General features: G+C 40.6%; 1 protein-coding gene across 6 annotated transcripts in view; it reads right to left on the reverse strand.

Moving 5' to 3' along the window:
• LOC109902155 (thyroid hormone receptor-associated protein 3) overlaps positions 1-10,443 on the reverse strand; it is a 29,592-nt gene extending 19,149 nt beyond the window's left edge. For 2 of the 6 annotated variants that reach the window (XM_020498267.2, XM_031786590.1), the window contains exons 1-2: positions 10,038-10,441; positions 87-208 (exon numbers count right to left, since the gene is read on the reverse strand). In XM_020498267.2, the coding sequence (XP_020353856.1) occupies positions 87-178 (92 nt within the window). In that variant the 5' untranslated portion in view covers positions 179-208; positions 10,038-10,441. Of the gene's footprint in view, positions 1-86; positions 209-10,037 lie in introns of all 6 variants that reach the window. The other 4 variants (XM_020498269.2, XM_031786591.1, XM_020498271.2 and 1 more) reach the window with 3 other exon arrangements.
• Positions 10,444-12,899: the final 2,456 nt, after the last annotated feature.

Raw genomic sequence — 12,899 nt, forward strand, 5'->3', positions numbered from 1 at the left:
TTCATAACAATGCCCTAGTTTGAGGTGGTCCGTAATTTGTAGGTAAGCAAGTTAGATCAGTTACAGTAAGTTACGTTGTTAGCCACCTGTAGCGATGCTTCCGAGATCTGGATCGTGAGCTGCTTCTGGAGCGGGAGTGGGACCGAGACTTAGAGGCTGACTTCATTGCCTTGGGCATCACTGCAAGCTACCTCTTTGAGACAACAGCCTGTCAGACAAACAGAGGGGAGTCAGTGATCATGAGCATCTACACAATTTCAAAATTTCACCCACCTTTTAATAGGCCCACATAGGCAACATTGAATAAGTAGAACAAGGAAAAATGTAATCAGCTAGTGCTGGTCATAGTATTAATAAACATGATTGACTATGATTTCATTTTTGCGTACAAAAACGGATATTCTTCAATGAGGCCTACTACATAGGAGATACCCACGATGTAATACAACTTAACAAGATCAAGGATTCTTCACAACATATTTGAAGATTTAGAGCAAAATGGCTGTCAACGAGTAAAAGTGGGCAAATCTGTAAATCACTGTCACCGAAGTGTCAGGTGGCAAACTACAACCAGACGGCTAGGCCGCTGAATGATTATCTACAGTCACTGCAGAAACAGAGGGATTAAGATAAAGAGCTGTGACTCCAGAAAACCATGACAACGATACCTCCAAGAGACAAAGCTTTTGCGCAAAAATGTACAGTGAAGCAACTTTAAAAGAAGTGCAAAAAAGCTACTAGCGTACACTAACTATTACTGCCAAAAAACTGTTGGAGAACAGTGTGGATACTGCAGCAAGTAACATAACCAGTTTCATGTAGTCAGTCAAACCAGTTTCATGTAGTCAGCCATTTGCATTAAGGAATCTGTTTCATTCCAGTGATGAGTCTAAACATTTGACTCAGACTCAAGCAGCGCGTATTAGAGGTCGACCGATTAATCGGAATGGCCGAATAATTAGGGCCGATTTCAAGTTTTCATAACAATCGGTATTTTTGTGTGCCGATTTTGCCGATTTAAAAAATATATATTATATACGGCCTAGGAAAGGTGGGTTAACTGCCTTGTTCAGGGGCAGAACGACAGATTTTAACATTGTCAGCTCGGGGGATCCAATCTTGCAACCTTACAGTTAACTAGTCCAACGCTCTAACCACCTGCATCTCATTGCACTCCACGAGGAGCCTGCCTGTTACGCGAATGCAGTAGAAGCCAAGGTAAGTTGCTAGCTAGCATTATACTTATCTTATAAAAAACAATCAATCATAATCCCTAGTTATAACTTCACATGGTTGATGATATTACTAGTTTATCTAGGGTGTCCTGCATTGCATATAATCAATGCAATGCTGGGGGATGATTTAACAAAAGTGCATTTGCAAAAAAAAGGCACAATCGTTGGACGACTGTACCTAACCATAAACACCAATGCCTTTCTTAAAATCAATACACAGAAGTATATATTTTTAAACCTGCATATCTAGCTAAAAGAAATCCAGGTTAGCAGGCAATATTAACCAGGTGAAATTGTCACTTCTCTTGTGCTCATTGCACGCAGAGTCAGGGTATATGCAACAGTTTGGGCAGCCTGGCTCATTGCAAACTAATTTGCCAGAATTTTATGTAACTATGACATAACATTGAAGGTTGTGCAATGTAACAAGAATATTTAGACTTAGGGATGCCACCCGTTAGATAAAATACTGAACGGTTCCGTATTTCACTGAAATAATAACGTTTTGTTTTCGAAATGATAGTTTCCGGATTCGACCATATTAATGACTAAAGGCTCGTATTTCTGTGTGTTATGTTATAATTAAGTCTATGATTTGATAGAGCAGTCTGACTGAGCGATGGTAGGCAGCAGCAGACTCGTAAGCATTCATTCGAACAGCACTTTCGTGCGTAGTTCCAGCAGCTCTTCGCAAGCACAGCGCTGTTTATGACTTAGGCCTATCAGCCTAATGGCTGGTGTAACCGATGTGAAATGGCTAGCTAGTTAGCGGGGTGCTCGCTAATAGCGTTTCAAACATCACTCCCTCTGAGACTTGGAGTAGTTATTCCCCTTGCTCTGCATGGGTAACGCTGCTTCAAGGGCGGCTGTTGTCGATGTGTTCCTCGTTCGAGCCCAGGTAGGGGCGAGGAGAGGGACGGAAGCTATACTGTTACACTGGCAATACTATAGTGCCTATAAGAACATTGAATAGTCAAAGGTATATGAAATACAAATGGTATGGAGAGAAATAGTCCTATAAATACTATATTAACTACAACCTAAAAACTCCTACCTTGGAATATTGAAGTCTCATGTTAAAAGGAACCACCAACTTTCATATGTTAACAAACAAGAAAAACATATATTTTAAGGGTTCTCTCGGGACAGGTTTCATATGAGCAAGGAACAGCTTTTTTACATGGCACATATTGCACTTTTACAACACTTTGTTTTTGCATTATTTAAACCAAATTGAACATGTTTCATTATTTATTTGATTTTTATTGATGTATTATATTAAGTTAAAATAAGTGTTCATTCAGTATTGCTGTAATTGTCATTATTACAAATACATTTTTTAAATCGGCCGATTAATCGGTATCAGCTTTTTTCGGTCCTCCAATAATCAGTATCGGTATCGGCGGTGAAGAATCATAATCGGTCGACCTCTAGCGTGTATACCCTCCCTGGACAATAAAGTAAACAAGTTCAGGGCGAGGATCTCCTTCCAGAGAGACATCAGGGAGTGTAACATACTCTGTATTACAGAATCATGGCACTCTCCAGATATATTGTCCCCATCCATTCAGCCAGCGGGGTTCTCCATCCATCGCGCAGACAGGAAGAAAGGCGGAGGGGTTTGTTTCATCTTTAACAACTCATGGTGTGATTGTGGTAACGTACACGAACTCAAGTCCTTTTGTTCTCCCGATCTGGAATACCTCCCCATCAAATGCCGACCACATTACCGCCCAAGATAATTTTATTTGGTCATCATCACTGCAGTGTATATTCAACAGTACAGGGACAAAGTGGAGTTGCAATTCAATGGTCAGGATTTTGCATAAGCAGCATGAGTCCATGGACCCATCATGCCTTGTACAGGCTGGTGGCAGTGGTGTACTTGTGTGGGGAATTTTTTCCTGGCACACTTTAGGTCCCTTGATATCATTTGAGCAACAATTGTTTCCAACACCTTATAGGCCCCGAATAATTTAGTCTGTTCTGGAGACAAAGAGGGATCCGACCCGGTACTAGATGGGCGTACCCAATAACTCTGACATTTCTCGTTCTGATATTTTTTATATATTTTTATTTTACATTTTGGATTATGTGCGTATAGTTTCATATTGCTAGGTATTATTACTGCACTGTTGGAGCTGCACTGTTGGAAGATTTCGCTGCACCTGCGATAACATCTGCAAATACGTGTATTTTACGTGATTTGATTATACAAAGTTACAAGACATTACTGGAGAGCTTTATAAGTTTCACAGACTGAACAACTGGGCTGCCAACAAAGAGAAGGGAAGAGGTCACTCTGGCTCACCTTGAATGTCAACAATCTGTGAAATAAACTAATTGAAAGGATAATAGTCATATGGTGCCAGACCAGCAAGTGGATTGGCTCATGAGAGTTGAGAAGATGATCTGATTATTGGGCCTAATGCAACTGCCAATCAGTGGCCCGAGAATGTCCATTCTAGAATAGCACAATCAGTGCCTAACATCTTAACATGTTCCTTACCCCTGTGGAGGGTAAATACGATTCCTTAAGGGGATTCTGGCTATATTCTGAGAATGACTCATATGATCCAGCAGATGAGATTATTCAGTCTATGGACACTCTCCATGGCATATGATCTTCGGTCTAAGTGAGTAGGGATCAAAACATTTACTTTTCATTTTGAGAAGCATCTGAGGGGGAATGCCCGTGAGGAGGAAATTGCAGACTAAACATTGGGAGGACTTCAAAAACGGTGCACCGGCACCAAGCAGCACATGGTGGTCGCAGAGTATATCCCTGCTACTATTTTGGTGAGTACTGAAATGGATCCCTCCTCCTGCTACTCCTCTATGGTGCTCCTTCCCTTGCTTTTCTTCATTGCAGACTGTGCTTGTTATTTTTGGCTTCCAGGGCTAATTTCCTGAAGGCACTGGAATATACTTTTCTTCTTACCGGGCACATTTCATGACCAGCATTCAGAGCGTGCTCCCGCATCCACATTTGGAAAATAAAGGGAACCTAAACCCTGGTCAACAGATGGTATGGCATATTATGAAATTAGACATTTTGCAAAGTACTCTCCGCAGAAGACCTTTATCTCCTAGTCACACACAGTTGTGAAAAGTAAATGTTTTGATCCCTACTTACTTAGACCAAAAACTTCTACAGATGCACAATCGAGAGCATCCTGGCGGGCTGCATCACCGTCTGGTATGGCAACTGCACCGCCCTCAACCGTAAGGCTCTCCAGAGGGTAGTGAGGTCTGCACAACGCATAACCGGGGGCAAACTACCTGCCCTCCAGGACACCTACACCACCCGATGCTACAGGAAGGCCATAAAGATCATCAAGGACATCAACCACCCGAGCCACTGCCTGTTCACCCCGCTGTCATCCAGAAGGCGAGCTCAGTACAGGTGCATCAAAGCTGGGACCGAGAGACTGAAAAACAGCTTCTATCTCAAGGCCATCAGACTGTTAAACAGCCACCACTAACATTGAGTGGCTGCTGCCAACACACTGTCAATGACACTGACTCAACTCCAGCCACTTTAATAATGGGAATTGATGGGAAATTATGTAAATATATCACTAGCCACTTTAAACAATGCTACCTTATATAATGTTACTTACCCTACATTATTCATCTCATATGCATACGTATATACTGTACTCTATATCATCGACTGCATCCTTATGTAATACATGTATCACTAGCCACTTTAACTATGCCACTTTGTTTACATACTCATCTCATATGTTATACTGTACTCGCTATCATCTACTGTATCTTGCCTATGCTGCTCTGTACCATCACTCATTCATATATCCTTATGTACATATTCTTTATCCCCTTACACTGTGTATAAGACAGTAGTTTTTTGGAATTGTTAGTTAGATTACTTGTTCGTTATTACTGCATTGTCGGAACTAGAAGCACAAGCATTTCGCTACACTCGCATTAACATCTGCTAACCATGTGTATGTGACAAATAAAATTTGATTTGATTTGATTTGACTTAATACACGTAGCCTATAGCTGTATAAGTGCATATACTGTAATACCAAGAATTTGTTTAAAACTCATTAAACAAACAAGAAAAACATATATTTTAAGGGTTTCATATGGCTGAGAATAAACCTTTCTGAAAGCTCTCAAATGCCTGTCAAATGAAACGAAACAAGATAGGGGCCATAACTGTGCATTCATCCACTAGGTAACTAGAGTATAATCACTTCCTTCACTTAATTTTGTGTGACTGGTTTATCTTACAGGTAAAACCATGTAGCGCATTGCCAGGGCCAAAACTGGGCAAACTGGGCATTCACTAGGTAACTCTTGTATCATGTATCATCATTTTTAACTTAAATAGATGCTCCCCTGAATTGTGTGTGACTGGTTTATCTTCCTGGTAAAATGGCAAGGATATGTGTAGCCCATTCCAGGTGTAGTTAACTGTAACCTAATAAATAATAAGTGTCAGTAAAGTGGGATGAATCATGGGTCCATTTCAGTCAGAGCACAGTGACCCACTTCCAACTGATAACCAGAGGCAGCTGCCTGTCTCCTCCTCACAGAGTGTGCTTCCCAGCCTAATCACTAGGATTTAAACATCCAAAAGGCTGTAACAAGCATCTACACTAATTATGTACCCTCTACTGGCAGACACACAAAAACACCCACCCTGGTGCAAAGAGTGACAGCTGCTCAAGCCCGGTCACCTGTTCGTTTTATTTAAGGGCAGAAGTTGTTGCGAACAATGGTTGGGCAACTCGATATAGCAGCAAGAATATAAGCAGACACACCCCGCTCAATCAACTACTCTATCATTAAGACCTGGATGCCTCAGAAGCAGCTGGAATCACATTTGGCAACTATATGGACCACTGAGACAACTCTCTCAACAGCAACTGTCACTGAAATGTGGGCATCATTGTCAGAGTTTTCCCTCAAGACGTGGCTTTGTAGAGGCGGTTCATGGATTGCCAAGCGGACTCTGCTGCTGGAGTCAAGATACACTGTGTTAGCTTCCTTCCATACAGTTCCATGGACATCAGAGGATAATTATTATGTTTCTTAAAGTTGCCTTATTACCAAATAGGCTCATTGTAACTTGATTTAGGTCTATTGATGATGGAACTCTCAGATAATAATTAACTCAACCAACGACTGCGTCATTGTGATTTTCTGAGGCAAACTCAACACTGACCGAAGCTGACAAACCAACATTGAATTGGACAATGCAACAATAATCATTAAATACCAAACAAACAAATAAAATCACTTAATAACTGAAAGGCTGAGAAAGTTATGTGGTTTATTTTCTCAGAGTGAGAAAATACAGAGTGAGAAAATACAGGGCCCCATTTCAGTGTCCTCACTGAAAGTGCAGTGTCTGTCTACTTTATTTAAAAAAAAATTGCGACCTGGCCAAGATAAAGCAAAGCAGTTCGACAGATACAACGACACAGAGTTACACATGGAGTAAAACAAACATACAGTCAATAATACAGTATAAACAAGTCTATATACAATGTGAGCAAATGAGGTGAGAAGGGAGGTAAAGGCAATGGAAGAATGTGCAAAGTAGAAATAAAAATAATGGGGTGCAAAGGAGCAAAATAAATAAATAAATTAAATACAGTTGGGAAAGAGGTAGTTGTTTGGGCTAAATTATAGGTGGGCTATGTACAGGTGCAGTAATCTGTGAGCTGCTCTGACAGTTGGTGCTTAAAGCTAGTGAGGGAGATAAGTGTTTCCAGTTTCAGAGATTTTTGTAGTTCGTTCCAGTCATTGGCAGCAGAGAACTGGAAGGAGAGGCGGCCAAAGAAATAATTGGTTTTGGGGGTGACTAGAGAGATATACCAGCTGGAGCGTGTGCTACAGGTGGGAGATGCTATGGTGACCAGCGAGCTGGGATAAGGGGGGACTTTACCTAGCAGGGTCTTGTCTACGTGAGACAGTCCCTCTATTGGATGCAAACCGCCACAGCGAATTCACATCCACTCCCACCAAAAGAGTCGGATCCATGTGCAGTACATATAATCACTCTTTGTTCCCACTTGAGATTTCTTAAAAAACCTCCTCAGTCAGCGCTATAATCAGTATGTTTATTTCTTGCTGTAAATAGGCGGAAAGTTCATATCTGTGTGAGCTTTTGATTTACACAACTGTTGTCCTGAAAATACATAGCAGAACATTACTGAGGCATCCTCAAATTGCGAGGACATGCTTCTCAACTTGCTGCTATTAAGATGGACCTCAACAGCTAAAGGTCCTCTCTATTTTGGTCCGTTGTGAACAGCATGGCAAGTGGCCAGCTATCGTTCCTTATATCAGCAATGTGATGAGATGATGTATATGTTAGGTATTGCCCATTGACAGACATCTTCATTCAAATGTAGTCTAAAGCTGTAGATATCTGATGTATTTGGTCAACTTTCAGTGTCAGCCATTCTACCAGGGCCAGAGTCGTTACATTCACACACAAGTGATGTTACCCCAGAGTTGACAGAGTCAAAAACGCCATATCAAATTGTCGACTTCTCCTGTGAACTCCACCTGATGGGAAATGATGTAAAATATATCACTAGCCACTTTAAACAATGCTACCTAATATAATGTTTACATACCCTACATTATTCATCTCATATGTATACGTATATACTGTACTCTATATCATCTACTGCATCTTTATGTAATACATGTATCACTAGCCACTTTAACTATGCCACTTTGTTTACATACTCATCTCATATGTATATACTGTACTCGATACCATCTACTGTATCTTGCCTATGTCGCTCTGTACCATCACTCATTCATATATCTTTATGTACATATTCTTTATCCCCCTACACTTGTGTGTATAAGACAGTAGTTTTGGAATTGTTAGTTAGATTACTTGTTGGTTATTACTGCATTGTCGGAACTAGAAGCACAAGCATTTCGCTACACTCGCATTAACATCTGCTAACCATGTGTATGTGACAAATACAATTTGATTTGATTTGATTTTCTCATCACATTTTGCGACTGTCTGAAAAGAAATGTCACGTAAGTTGTGAATCCCGTGAAAAGACAAGTGTTGATACAACATCCTGTAGATACAACACCTCGACACCGGAGAGTACCAGTTACAGGGGTGTCCTCAAATGTACACCACACAGAATAGAAGGCATCGCCCATGCATTCACAGCATCAACTGTAGACTAGTCAACAACAGAGCATACAAACTGTAAAAGACCAACAAGGCCGATTACTGTAAATCCTATTGCTTTACAATGATCCCCATTAACAGCATATAGAAGTACAGCAAGTACAGCACAGCCTCTTTGTTATAAGGACCTGTGTCAGGATACCGGTGGGAATGTGGTTACACCTTTCTTATCTGTGTACATTTGAACAGATATTATTTGCATTAAGAGAACAATAAACCAGGATCTTAGAGCAAACTGCAACAGGATATGCTATGATGTAGTGATTATTTACGCAAAGGGCGGCACAATTAAACATGTCCCATTTTTTACTCATAAATAATTAGAAATTATAATTGGGGGGTGGACTATGAACTATGACTGGGTTTTGCTCTATGCAACTGATGCATTTATGAAGAAAGCTGGGTACCTCACTGGCTGACTGAGCTCTATCATTGCTGATCAATCAATTGACAACATGAAATGCATTTAAAGTGACATCGAGCTGTTGACTTTCCGGGGCTTGACGTGATGGTCATTCCGGTTCTTTTCAGTGAGCCGGCTCGATCGGCTCAGCTCACCAAAAAGAGCAGGCTCTTTTGGCTCCCAAACGGCTCTTAAAAAAATATGTTTTGTATTGTTTCAAGTCAAAAATGTGCGATAGTTTGACTATGATTGGTGTTAAAACAATTCTAATTACATTTTTTAATGAAACCATCTCTACCTTAACCAGAATGTATTTAACAATGCATTGGTTTGTTATGAAAAAGAATGCTATTAAACATTAGCATTTAAAGTATAACTTTGTAATGTATATAAACAAAGTGCATATAAATCTAATCATTCAAAACAAATACAATCTGAACAGCATAATATAATACTGCACCATATCAAAGAAAAATAAATAACAATGTGCAAAACTGCAGCATCCCACTTAAAACATTAAACTGGTCCCTCTTTTCTCTCTCTTCTTTATTGCCATGTTATAACCAGCAGCACACCGCAATGCTGACCATATTTTGCTTTTATGAGAGATTTGCATTCAGAAATGCAAGCTTCCTCACTTTCGAGGGGCTGATGCGGTTGCTTCTCTCAGTAATGATTTGTTTCAAGAAGACCCTCTGAGGTAACGGATGTGGCAACTATGCAGAGTCTCCCTGTCATGACTTTAGTAAGCCGTGGGTAGACAGAGGCCTTGTTCTTCCACCAGCTCAGAAGATATGCAGATCTTTCAGAATGAATGTGTGCACTTGAGTATTTAGGACTACATTATTTTATTTATTTATTCGTTCTTTGAATTAGTTCATTTTATTCATTTAAATCTTTTGATCATTCATATCTTAGGTAAATATTTTTATAAATAGATTCGACTCTTCTGATATATGAGCCGGCTCCCAATGTTCACCAACAAGAGCCGGCTCTTAGAGCTGACTCGTTCGCGAACGACCCATCGCTAGTTGCTTGACAGTGGTGTCAAGAAATGAGAAATACAAACATAACATTACACTGTATCATGCCATGAGAATAACCTCACAAGTAATACATTATAGCATATATAGTAGCTGGTGGGGATAAAAGGACATACTACAGCAGGGATAGACAGGCTATAGCTTACCTCCGATATTTCTGTTTTTTTCACGCTCCTCTGGCGGGTCCGGGTCGTACAGCTTCTTGGTTGACAGTCGGCGGAGGATCCGTTGCTGTCACACTGTCAACCAAGTAATTTTCGATGATAGGTTGCAGTCCGAACAAACAGGCCAGTTGAGCTAACTTTGGCTACTGTGTGTCAAGCATCTTATTGACCGAAAAATGTGCGGGAATGACGTTTATCAGCTCGTTCAACAAGCCTTTTATCAGGTCCGTTTTGTATTCATGTCACATTAAATAACTACAGCAGTTGTAATGCGACACTGCGCTATGCGCTCACGAGGAATGAATTCAAAGTGGAGAAATTATCCGAGAACGCATACAATACGAAGCTATGGTACTGGCTACAGTAGAACCTTCCTTCGCAGCGCAGCAGGGGGTGTTAGTGCTGCTCAGTGCACCCAGGTCAAATTTCCTTCCTGGTATTCCCTCGTCAAACATACACGGAACAAAAATATATACGAAACATGTAAAGTGTTGGACCCATGTTGCATGAGCTGAAATAAAAGATTCCAGAAAATGTCCATATGCAAAAAAAGCTTGTTTTCTCTCAAATATTGTGCACAAATGTGTTGACATCCCTGTAAATCAGCATTTCTCCTTTGCCAAAATAATCCATCCACTTGACAGGTGTGGCATATGAAGAAGCCGATGAAACAGCATGATCATTACACAGGTGCACCTCTTGCTGGGGACAATAAAAGGCCACTAAAATGTGCAGTTTTGGCACACAACGCAATGCCACAGATGTCTCAAGTTTTGAGGGAGTGTGCAATTGGCACGCTGACTGCAGGAATGTCCACTAGAGCTGTTACCAGATAATTGAATGTTAATTTCTCTTCCATAAGACGCTTCCAACGTTGTTTTAGAGAATTTGGCAGTGCGTCCAACCGGCCTCACAACCGCAGACTACGTGTATGGCGTTGTGTGGGCAAGTGGCTTGCCGATGTCCACTTTGTGAACAGAGTGCCCTATGGTGGCTGGTAGTGTTATGGTATGGGCAGGCATAAGCTATGTACAATGAACACAAGTGCATTTTATCGAGGGCAAATTGAATGCACAGAGATGCCGTCACGAGATCCTGAGGCCCATTGTCATGCCATGCATCCGCCGCCAACACCTCATGTTTTAGCATGATAATACACAGCCCCATGTCGTAAGGATCTGTACACAATTCATGGAAGCTAAAAATGTCCCAGTTCTTCCATGACCTGCGTACTCACCAGACATGTCACCCATTGAGCATGTTTTGGGATGCTCTGGATCGACGTGTACGACAGCATGTTCCAGTTCCCGCCAATATCCATCAACTTCGCACATCCATTGAAAAGGAATGGGACAATATTACACAGGCCACAATTAACAGTCTGATCAACTCTATGCTAAGGAGATGTGTTGTGCTGCATGAGGCAAATGGTGGTCACACCAGATACGGATTGGTTTTCTGATCCATGCCACTACTGTTTTTTTAAAAAGATATCTGTGACCAACAGATGCATATCTGTATTCCCAGTCATTTGAAATCCATAGATTAGAGCCTAATGAATTTATTTCAATGGACTGATTTCCTTACATGAACTGTAAAACTCCCTAAAATCTTTGATATTGCTACATGTTGCGTTTACATTTTTGTTCAGTATAGTTACACTTTAGCTAAATGTTTTCTGTTTCATCTCCAGCTGCGAGTTACACTGTAACAAAGTCCACCACAACTGTTACAATTTGCAGTCACTACAGCGCTTCTGCAGAAATGTCATTGGTCATGTACGCTGTATATACAATATAAGAAAGAATCGTATAGGCATGTTCCATCATTTGTTGCCATACTACAGCAAGTTCTCTCAGTCCAGGCAGAAATTGGACAGGAGGAAACATCATTAGTCTTGATTAAGATATATATCATAAAGACTGAAATGATGAAGGTGGCATAAACTTTGCACTAATTGTTCAATATCTACCATAGGAATCAACGTATTAATTTATCAACAGACCTGAGTGCTTGGACCAATTGGCTGCACTGACAGTTCAGATGCCGGGGTTACAATGCCATTGCCTTTAGCTGTGTATTTGCAAGGCAAATATGGGTATACATTAGGATAAATCAAACTAACACCGTCTGGAAAAACAGGAAACAAAACAACCCCTTAGGCAAAGTTCTGTTGAGTAGTACTGAGCCCATTCAAATCACAAGAACCACAACCCCAACTACGGAATTCCATTACCGGGGGATGAGATAACACAATGAATCCATCATACAATGATACATAATTCATTCATAGGTCATGGTTAAGGCAACAGTATTTTTTTCCTGACCATGTGATCTAACCCTGGGAAAGGAAAAACACCTGGCCCTAGCAATGCCAAAGACAGTAGCCAGATGAATTGAAGCCAAATGAAATGAAATGTCTTCCAAAAAAAAAAAATAACACGAGATAGAGTTATAACATCAGCATAATGCACGTGGAACTATACTTTGCAGTTGACTATTAACGGTAAACATCCATTGCTGTGAGATCTTTTCATCAAGTTGGCTGTCACACTTCCTTTTTTTATCTTTGTTCTTTATCTTGACATTGACCAGATAGAATGTACAGTACATAGTGATAATGTTCCCATGCCAAGTAGGCCTACAGCTTTCCAGTGGTAAGCCTACAAGTAACCCACAAGTAACCTACAAGTAACCCCTTGCGTAGACCCAGCTAGAAAACAATACCCAAATAGTAACTAGGCAGTGTTGGAATAAGTACCCAATCGTCATACCTGAGCAAAAGTAAAAAATAACTTTAATTTTTAAAAATGACTCAAGTAAAAGTGAAAATCACCCAGTAAA

This window comes from Oncorhynchus kisutch, linkage group LG13, assembly GCF_002021735.2.
Source record: "Oncorhynchus kisutch isolate 150728-3 linkage group LG13, Okis_V2, whole genome shotgun sequence".
NCBI classification, from domain to species: Eukaryota; Metazoa; Chordata; class Actinopteri; order Salmoniformes; family Salmonidae; genus Oncorhynchus; species Oncorhynchus kisutch.